Consider the following 11,199-nt stretch of genomic DNA (forward strand, 5'->3'; position numbering starts at 1 on the left):
TTTTTGAAAAAAATAACTTCATGGTCCTTTAGATTACATCATAGGCAATGTGTGTGCCAATTTTCGTCGCGATCGCGCGGTCGACGGCCGAGATCTGGAGCCCCCCCCCCCCCCCCCCCCCCCGGCTCTATCATCTACCTAAATAGCCCGGCCTAGTTAGGGTTAACAGACACAATAGGGAGTTTTCGCAAGCACGAAGCGGCCGGGAGTTGAGCGTGCTGTGTGCAAAATTTGCTTTTGTGCATGATCAAAGCCGAGAAACGTCCCGTCCTGGGGAAAACGAGTACGGTACTCGGCCAAAATAGCGTTCGGTCCCGATTCTGAGCAGCGAGTGAGCCAGCCAGCCAGCCAATCAGCGATCTTGTCCATATGCTCCCGTCCTGTACAGGAAAGCGAAACTGCTTAGATATGGGGACGGGAGTCCGAGTACGGGGACTGTCACAGCTGATTGCTTCCGCGAATTCTCGGTCTTCCCGTCGTGTATCGAAAACTTATTCTTCTCAGCGGAAGATTCTTCTCCCGATGCTACCCCGAGGCTTCCTGCGTTTTGACACGATAATCAACCAATTCGAAGGTGACCTCTCCGTGAACCGCCATTCCTTCTACCTTCCAGGTCATCATCCGAATATTAATACATGTACAGTGCCCCTCGTTCCGGGTAACATCGAAACTTCCGGTTCTGTGGTTTTATCATCGATTGAGTCTCACTCATACCGTTGTTAAGGGGGCAGGAGGTTATCGATGTTAAACTACAATATAATAATGATGATGATGATGATGATAATAATGAGGTCTTATCTACCCAGGGTAGCCTCTTCAGTGTTGCAACTGCTCTACCAGAGGGCCCTGCCATAGTGGGTAAAAACATCCTGTCTAAGGACGTAAGCACTGGGCGGGATTCAAACTCGGGTTCTCTGATCGGGAGTCGGGTGTCTTATCCACTATGCCATAACACCCCCATGATAACCTACACCTTTGATGAAAGGCTTCGTCGTGTGAACGCGCGTCGAAGTTAAATCCTCGAAGTAAGTTAAATTTGAAGTTATGGGTCACCGTCTGTACTTAATCATTGTGACATAATGTCAATCTGACATATAATTGCACTTGTGTTCGTATATATTACGTAAACATCATTTTTTTAATATATCAATTTATCAGAAAAAAAAAAACATGTTTGTAGATGCACCCGTTAACTAACTACGGCAATTTCTTTTCAGCTATGGTGTTTCTTTTTTTAATTTCGATAATAGGACCAGCAGAAAAACCGGGATCTCGAAACCGACCACCATCGCAAATGACAGGTTAAAGCCGCTGAATCTATCCGCCATAAATCCTGCAGATTGTGAAATAACAGTAAAGTAGAATATTTCATGGTTAGAAACGTAGAACGTTGACATACACGTGGATCTTCTAACAGCAAGCATGTTTCTAAACTTGATACACAAATGGCCTATTCTTGTAAAGATACCTCTTACAGCATATTCTGTGACGTCCATTGAAGCAAAGCCCGATGTAGTTTACACTTGACGTGAAAATCAAATAGATTTATACAGCATGAAAAGTACATGATAGAATATTTATATATACATTAGGATTGACAAAGGGGGAAATATTTGATATGTATATCCAGTGTTATTGTGTGACATGACTTCTTTTTTTTAATTAAACTATGTAAGTATTCTGTATGCGAAAACTAGGAAAAGGATGAGGGGAAAGGATCTTTATTTTATCTGATAAACATGGTAAACACGAAGAGATTTCGACGTGTTGTAAACAGTCCAACAGGGCTTGATAAGAAAAATACAAGAGACATTATCACTCAGGTTTCTACACACTTTTCTTTAATAACGCCTAGCATTGAAGTTACAATATTCAGAAAAATGCTGGACATTACCTGCAATGAACGCACCGGCCAAAGAACCCAAACCGACGTTAAATTCTCCGATACCCATGGCAATGAAGCGGTGATCAGCAGATGCCAGGCAACGAGAAAGTATGACAACTAATATTTCGCGACCAGCCATGGCAAACGAAGACAAGAATGACGTCACAAAGATGGCCGCTGTCCGGAAGATGGCCGTCGATCGAAAGATCAGGACGTCACAAAGTACGAAAGTTGCGTTCATGAAAGTAAGGGTGAGATGGATTTCATGAGGTCTGCGAAATTTCTCGGCGGCAAGCCCGACGACGATTCGACCAGTCATATTCGCAACGGCTACACAAACACTGACCAAGATGACGTGGAAAATGGCCAGCCCGCTCTCAGCAGCACGCGGTATCAAGAAGCTATGCCATGCCCCATATGACATGCCAAACGGTACTAAGGCAGTTAAGTACAGAGTCAATGACGGGTTTTGGTAATATTCTGAATTATTCAGAGAATTTTGTATTGCACTCTTTGCTCTGGTCCATTTGGCCATGTGGGAAAAACTGTTACTCTGTGATTGATCTTTATCTAGACGGTTCAAGCTAGAATTTCGCAGATCTAAATTTTCTCGCCTTTGCCTGGAAGAATAATCACCATGATCACGTGGACCTTCTACTTCGTAAGTTATGCATTCAGCTCGTCCTGGAGCAGTTAAAAGACTTTCCAATTCGTCGTTCTCAGTGTAATACTGCTCATCGTCACTTGTAAGTGTCACTCGGTTTTCCTGTGCTTTTTGATCCGATGCATCACTCCGCATGAGTTTACTTTCCTCCTTCGTTCCCCGCTCCTTTCTCTCTACATTACCCCGAGAGGACGCGGGGACCTTCGGAACAATTGCCGCGGTCATTGGCGTGATATTTCCCATGAGCCCACCCAGGATCAACATGGCACCTCTCCAGCCGTAGATGGTCATCAGGAACTCTCCGAGCAGCGGAATTATCGCCATGCCTACCGCAAAGCCGGCCATCCCTATCCCGAGACAGAGACCGAAGTGTGTGCCTGCCTGCTCGCTGAGTTCAAGCTGCATGCACATCAACATAAAGGAAAAGCCGAATCCTGCCATTCATAGAAAAAAAGAAGAAACATAGAAATTTTCTTCATACATTAGTATTTATTTCTGGCAATCATGTAATTTGACGATGAAGAGGAGGATCCCAATGGGATGCATGTTTTATATTTATACATCTGAAATGATATTTTTGTCATTTCTGTAATATGAAATTAATAAGAAATTATGAGAGCATGACATCGACAACTTTCTCATTTGAATATTCATAGGGACTGATCAAGAAACGTTTTCCGAAAATGTGAAATTTCGGTTTTTGTCACATTTGTATCGTTGTGTAGGGAATATTTTTCTTTTTCTTTTGAAGTTTATTTACTTTTAGGAGGTTCTCTACCTCTGGGACCCAATGAGGAATTATAACTTTATGAACAATCTTTCCATTTTCTCTCGCAATCCCCCTTTTCCGCATGTACATGATATTTCATTAATATTTTGATGCTGTTATTGAACTTGACCACTGATCGGATGTCGAGTTTAGTCTCCACACGAACCGAGATTGTTTAATTTGAAGCACGAGTGCAAACTAGAATCGTGTTTTAAATTCAGCAAGTTCCTTGCCGTGTGAATGCAAGCTGGATTCACAGAAGGTGATTTAAAACTTAATCACTGTGGTGTTTCAAGATCATGACGGTCTAGAGGTGTTTTTCAATCACGTTTCGACAGAATTAAGCAACGAAGCTAGCGTGTGAACATAACTTAACTACAATCATGTTTCGGGGGCGGAGATTATGGTGACCTGCCAATCACTCCCGCAGAAAGAAGGCTCAAGAGTGATAGACGGGGTCGTGGGAAGAAGCCAAACCTCCCCTTTTCGCTCTGAAATTCAAAACGAGATATGAAACTCGTCACACTGAAGACGAGTTAGGTGATACGCTTGGGGTCATCAGATGTCGGTCATCCGTGATCGACAAAGAAAAGAATGTAATACAGAACCTTGAAGTTCTAATGAGATACTTAGTTGAACTTTTTTGGGCCTACATTATTCAGATCACATTTGTTTTTCTGTCACACAAACTAAGTGGAAATTCTGTGCGTGTGCGACTAAGTCGATTTACGGACTTTCTGAGTACTTACAGTGCATAAACTTAGACCCCGTTTACGGTGCGGGGCTGGGCCGAGCCGCGGCCGAGCTGCAATCAAGGACAACCTCAATTGCGAGGCCGAGCCCCGCAATTTAGTCCGTTTACACTGCCGGGCTCGGCCGCGCTTTTGATTCGAACCTTTCAATATTTTGTCGTAGTGGTGCTCTACCCTTTTAAACAAACGCAATTTGGTATTGTCTGGTTTTCAGATCCTTTGCCAACTGAATTCCGTGGCGACGAAGTCGCCGTTCGGGCAAAGGCCTTTGTCGAAGGAGAAAATCCTTTGCAGGACAAAACCACCTTAAACTATACTAGTTTTCGACGTTGAAGTAGTTAATATCCTGAATAGCGAAATAGTACAGGCGAGGGTTTGGAAGCCAGACTAAAATTGGCCGCGCATTTAGCCCAGTTTACGCTTACACTGAGAAAAAGGCCGGGCGCGACCGCGGCTCGGCCGCGGCCGAGACCACCTCCAGAGCGTGGCCTAATGCGAGGCCAATTTTGGCCCCGCATTTGGCCTTTTGCGCGTTTACACCGAACGCGGCCGAGCCTCGCACTGTAAACGGGGTCCAAGTGATCCTCGGCACGTACAAATAAAACATGACAATTAAGTGTTTATAACCATCCTGGCTTTAACAGTGGCCTTTTAAAACATGACCTTTGACCATTATTTACATAACCAATATGACTCCCTCTAATCTTGCTATCACAATGATCAGTTCAGAGAGCTCTTACAACTATATACAAGCCTGTGAGATTTACCAGCAGTAAAACCAATGAAGCCTCCGATACAAAACAGGGGATATAGAGCAAGTGAGTCTGTTTACATGAGAATGTGATTTATCCTGGACGAAAGTGATACCTCAATTAAAGAGAAAAGGGCAAAACATCACCTTTAACCATGTAACTATAGGTCTCCTCCAACTAAGAGTACACTTTGAACGTAAGCTTATACGTGAATGATAATTTATGACGATCTCACGTGATCGACACACATTCAAAGGGGACAGTTAGAAGTGGAAGGAGTGCTTAATCGTGTCATTAATTCCTAATCAATGACACCACTACTTTAGGCATATCATAATTTCTCATCTAAAATCAATGGCCTATAGGACTCATGCACCATTACTTGTATCGTGCATAAACTTTGTTTTTTAAGCTTTGAGTGAAACGTGTCATAACATAATTCTGTAATTCCATCAGCAGTGATCGATATAATAAAGAAGAAAGATATATCACCGTATTGAACGCTTAGAACCTAACGGGGGGGGGGGGGGGTATTATAGCATGATACTCGGTTCTTTACTGCCCAGATGCCAACAACACCCATCACCCACGGCTACGCATAGAGAAACAGCCATGGCGAAAATAAAACTTTGCTTTCTCGTAGGCAGAATGACACAGAACCCCGTCAAACACACTTTTATTGGCAGGGATGGGCATGAAAAAGTGTATTACTAATACTAAACAGCGTATGCATTCCATTCATGTGGCGCGAGATACCTCTATAGCAACATAAAGCCTGTCTTCAACTCCGTTGGTCGAACAATGGCAACCTGAAATTTCAAAGAGATGAGCGAGACGCTATATACACCTGGCCCAGAGTTAATTTATTCAGTTCTCATTCCTACTTTAAGTTGGGTTATGCTATTGTAATCATTCCCATCTGCAGTATAACAAAACCAAAGTGAGGGAAAAGGGGAGAGAAAAACGAGAGGTGGCAAAAGGAAAACTGCATGCACAACTGCAATCCATGTCATTGCGTGTGACAGGTGAAGCAAATGTATTAGTTGTTATAGCAGTGGTTTATGAGCATAAACTGGCAAATAGACAGACAATGTCAAATATAAAAACCATCAATTTAATGTCAGAGAAGATGGTAAACAAGATGCATTGAAACTGTAACTAAATCGCTGCTCTTCTACTCGATCACGGAACGTCTAACTCTATATTCAACAAAAAACAAATGTTAGGGGAAAGAAACAAATTTAGATATAACATTCTTAAATTAAAAACAAGAAAAAAAAATGTCCACGTCAGGATTAAAAAAAAAAACGCCGCACGAACATGCATTATATTCTAGATGGGAATACGGTCTTGATGCAAAGGTCCAATGATTGTCTCATTACTTTAAAAGCAATCTATGGTTCCCTTACCATCACCAGTACCACACCACAATGACGTCTCTAAAATCAATGGTAGCACATTTATCATTGCATCATGCATTAACTCCCTTTGCCTAAACTACCAGTGGAACGTGTCATATTATATTGCGTATTTCGATCAGTAGTGATTGACTTTAAAGAAGAAAGATGATGCAGAAAATTGAACGCTTACCACATTGCTTATAGGGCTATTCCAGTTTGGTACTGATCTGTTCTATTCTCCCAGATGCCAGCAACATAATATCACCTATGGCTAACTAGTGAAACAGCCATGACGAAAATAAACGACAGAGAACCCCGTCATAATCACTACACTTGGAAAGGTGTTGCCCGAAATTCCTCATTATGAAGCAATATCAAGTCACTTCCTTCCCTGCCTGTCTTTAACTCCGTTATTTGGTCAAACAATAACCTGGAATTCCAAAGAGATAAGCGAGACGCCATGCACCTGGACTAGAGTTAATTAATTCAGTTCCCATTCATGTTAGTTATGTAAACGAACACGTTCCTGAATATCCTGCTACAGTATAACAAGAACAAATGAAGAGAAAAGGAAAGAGAAAACGAATCGTGGCAAGCGGGACACTGTAACAAGGGGAAATTTACAACATTAAGTGTGACAAAATTATTGAAGCAAACCCAATCTCCAAACTCCAATACAAAGCAAGGGAAATAGAGCAGCCGTGTTCACGGGTTACGTACACTTGATAAAATAATACGATAAATGACATCGGAGTAAAGCTGAACTGCCGAAAAAAAAAGAGAGAAAAAAAAGAAGAAAGAACGGATAAAAGTCCTGCGGGGGTCGAACCTCTCGCCTTCCGGTATGGCGTTATGAAGAACCAGCGCGCTAACAGATTATGCCACATTGCTGTCCTGAAGATCGAGTGCAAAACTTAAATGTAAATACTATTGTGACAGTGTCGACTTGTGATGGCGCTATTCAATTTCTCACAAGTGGCAGCGTGGATTCGATCAATATACAGTTGCAAAGAAAAATTGGGAATCGTTCCGTACAGATTGCATTCTCATTTTCAGTTTTAAATTGCAAAATTGTCAACCTGATGAGGAGATTTGAAAACATAAAATGCATGATTACTAAAGCTTATTGTCTAAACTACAACATATTTATGTTTCAGAGGAAATGGAGCAAAATCAGATGAGGTAAAGGTGCTTAAACGTTGTCAAGTCAATGCATGGTTTTAAAAAAAAAATCACCTCCCATAGACATAACACGTAAACTTGTCTGATTTTGAGTCTTTACCTTTAATCACAATTTCTAGTGTGATGACGTCATCATATTTCAAAACCATCACATGGACTTGAAAGGCAAATGTTCAAACTGCAACATATCTGAATTTGGGATAATATTGAGCTTAAACAACAGAGATACGAGCAAATGAATGTCAGAAACAGTACCTCAAAAAAATCAATTCCACTTTTTTCATCTAAAATGACGATATGATGACGTCATCGCGTTTTCCTGGCAATATTGATACCAGGAATGTTATTTACAATTCATATACTTTTGTAATATGCAATAGAAATATAGGGTCAACGGACGATTTAAAGAGCCATGGCGAAATAAACAAAGACATGTTTTTTCACTATATTTGCAGAAAGACGCGCACGTGGAATTTCAACTTTGACGCCAGTGCATTCCTTTGTTATAGGTCGAAATCGATCGGAAATCAATGGATATTGTTACTCAAAGTATCAGGAATCCAAATCAGTCAAAAAAATTGCATTTTCATGTTGCTTACGGGCTCTGCGCGCGGAATTGCGCGGACGGACGCGCACGCGAGAAAATGTTTGAAACGCTTAAAATTGTCTGAAACTTCGAGATTTCCCATTGGGAAGTCGTTTTGAGCCTTTTAAAATTTTGACGCGCGCTTACGCGCGCGTAATGATGACCTGTGTAACTAGCGTTAAAAAGTAAGATAGAGCGTGACCTGAACTTCATGTCCACCGAAAATGATACAGAAATGACATCTAGTTATGAAGTTATGATCGATCATGTGACAAGGTCCGAAAATCACAAAATGGCGCCTAGATGACGTCATAGATATGTTACTGTCATGAAAACCTTATTGTGGCTAGATTTTGTCATGAGACATGTTGACTGAAAATGTCATGTTATTTCGTTATGTCATTCTTGAGATATTGACGACACAAAATTGTCCAGAAAGAAAGAAGAATAAAAAAAAATAAAGAGAGATTTTGACAATCACAATAGGTGATACGCTGATAGCGTATCACCTAATAACAGAATTGGCGAAGTAATAATTACTGCGGTGTGAATGAACGATGATTTGAATCGTAATTGCAGTCGTGTTTGTAATCGTGTTTCATATTTAGCAAACTCGGTATGTTTAAAAAGGCCCTACGACTGATCGTTAACGCTCCCGGCACAAAGAAAATATTTCCAGACGGGTCTTTTGAATAAACACTATTCACAGAATTTCCTATAGTGGAAGTTACGACTACGGAAATGCATCATTTTAGCTAAATTTGGTGACCTTTGACCTTGTACCCCTCTTCCTCCAGGCAACCTCTGGAATCAATTTTCACCCTAAAGTTTTATCAAACACATGATAACACCAGTGGAAATTCCATGCTGAAAATGGCAGCTTTAACCAACTTAAAGTACAGTGGCAGAAAATCAGATGAACGGACATCCTGAAACCGTAACATCTCCCGTGTGTAGGGGTGGGAAGGATGTGTATAGGCAGCAGTAATCAGTTCAACACGTGTATAGCTACTTCGTATATCTTGTTACCCGTCTGGTGCCCAGTTTGAGCACGACTGCCACTACCCCAACCATCCCCACCCACCCCCCCCCCCCCGAAAAAAAAAAATGTATATGTAAATTATACAAGGACTGGCATCAGTCCCGCATCACTATACATATGTGGCTGGAGAATACATGGGGGCGACCGATATACCATCTATATTAGTAACAGTTGTATTGCGTGTCCACTGCCCCTAGATGAAGATCTACTCGTATACAAAGTGTGGTTTCATATCTGAGATTCATATTTCTTCTATAGAAGCAAAACGAATGTAAACAAAAATAAATAAATGTTTATGGACAGCGAGCCAAATATGGATAATGGACAATGCACAACAAAATAAACGATATCGCGAAATCTTGCGATTGTGAGTTACTTGGTACATCTTCGCTTCTGGCAATCTGAATACATACATTGTTAGAAAGTATGGAAACTTTGAGAAGTCTTTAACATTTATTTTATTTTCTCATTCGTCAAAATAATCTAACATAATCATGATTTGCCGTTTATAGTTCACTTCTGAGATATATATAAGAATATGAGGCGTTATCGTGGATACATGCCAGTTTCATATTTCTATAATTTGTTGGAATATGACTTCCATTTTAGGAAGATAAGGCGCATGTTTTCGCTCCCATAATCGGGCGCAGTAGAGTGTGCTGGATGCGAATTACTCTGTGTTGAATTCCTAGTCTGTTCGAGGTAATGATTTATGTGATGTTATGGAAATGAGGGCATCCTGGTCAAGGTTATAGATAAGAGGCCGAGGATGCAGTGAAAAGTGCATAGTTCCCAATCCTCTTGAATTGCCTCTACATATTGACTTGTTTTCAAGTTTTTCAGAGGCCAGAATTTGTGTTTTCAAAATAATAAGCTGCTGTGTTTCCCATTCGTGCGAATTTTCCCGGTGTTCACACGCTATCCTGCTCCAGAACAGAAGAGAAGAGGGCAGACGGACGGATAATTATTAATATAATGCAGAGAGCCCAGGGTTCAGCATTTAATTGAGGACAACAGGCCATGGACTGTTCACATTGGGTTCCATTATAGAGAATGACGTCAGATCAGCAGGAAAAAAAGGGGGACTGGAAACTGGCGGCCTGCCTCACTTCATAATCGATGATAACAAAAAGTTTGAAGTACATCTTGGTAGGATGACTGGATAGTGTGGTGTCATGTATTGAATAAGTATGCAGAAAAGATAACAAAAAGAATCTTTTGTAATATATATAAATAAAATGCACTGGTTAGGGAAGAATTCTGACATTTTTTCCCGATTGGCTAATCAAGGATAAACGCGTGAAAAGAGACAAAAGATATGCGTTATCCCGCACTGAATAACAATGTGACAATAGTTTTTGTTCTTCAGTTCAATCCTTCATACTTACAGAGATGGTATTGGGGATTTACATTTTAACTTTTTGCGAGAAGATTAGAAACAACTTATGAAATATCAAAGGCGCCCACAATTTTAAGAGTAATTCAAAGTTTACTGATGAAATGGCTAAGATATCCAAAAACAGACTACCACAAAGCGGTTTTTAAAGGACCTCTTTGTTTTGGATATCTATGCCATTTCAAACCAATTTGTCTCAAACAAACTTTGAATTCCTCTTAGAATTGCATGTCCTTCCATAATTCATAAGAAGGTTTCTCATTATCTCACAAAAAAATTGAAAACCTAATGCTCCACTTAAACCAAAACTGTATAATCCCTTTAATGTAGCTTACCAGTTAGTCCCATGCAGGCTGTGAACTGCGCGTAGTTGGCGGTCAAGCTAGCCAGAGCGAAGCCCAGCGATGACAGGACTGGGCCACCAATAAGCATCACACGGGGCAAAGGTGAAGGTAGGCGACTGTAAGAATAGGCCACGAGGGGTGCTGTAAAACCAACAACAGTGACATCACATTCTCATCGCCCAGAAAGTCAGTGCACTTTAAACAAAAAATCCCGTTAAAGCATCGTTTAGGCATGATTAACGATTAGTAAAATAATGATTAAGACGATTATAATATGATGATAGTTATTATTATAGCATATTTCCGATTTATGATCACTGCGCTTAACACGGTAAATTGTCATAATAGAACAAACTCGAAACAGAAAAGAATATAGGCGTCGCAAAATGTCACTGCGACAAGAAAATCTGTTTGCGGATTTGATTGC

At 40.8% G+C, this 11,199-nt stretch overlaps 1 protein-coding gene across 1 annotated transcript; it reads right to left on the reverse strand.

Annotated features, from left to right (window-relative positions):
- Positions 1-1,217: 1,217 nt before the first annotated feature.
- LOC139726208 (monocarboxylate transporter 11-like) lies at positions 1,218-10,860 on the reverse strand. The gene is made up of 4 exons (XM_071637277.1): positions 10,764-10,860; positions 2,693-2,983; positions 1,895-2,320; positions 1,218-1,333 (listed from the first exon to the last, which is right to left on the reverse strand). The coding sequence occupies exons 1-4, from the start codon at positions 10,858-10,860 to the stop codon at positions 1,218-1,220; spliced, it is 930 nt and encodes a 309-aa protein (XP_071493378.1).
- Between the last annotated feature and the right edge of the window lie 339 nt (positions 10,861-11,199).

This window comes from Diadema antillarum, unplaced genomic scaffold (genome assembly GCF_040938485.1).
Source record: "Diadema antillarum isolate AM-2024a unplaced genomic scaffold, OU_Dant_1.0 seq00000081_RagTag, whole genome shotgun sequence".
NCBI classification, from domain to species: domain Eukaryota; kingdom Metazoa; phylum Echinodermata; class Echinoidea; order Diadematoida; family Diadematidae; genus Diadema; species Diadema antillarum.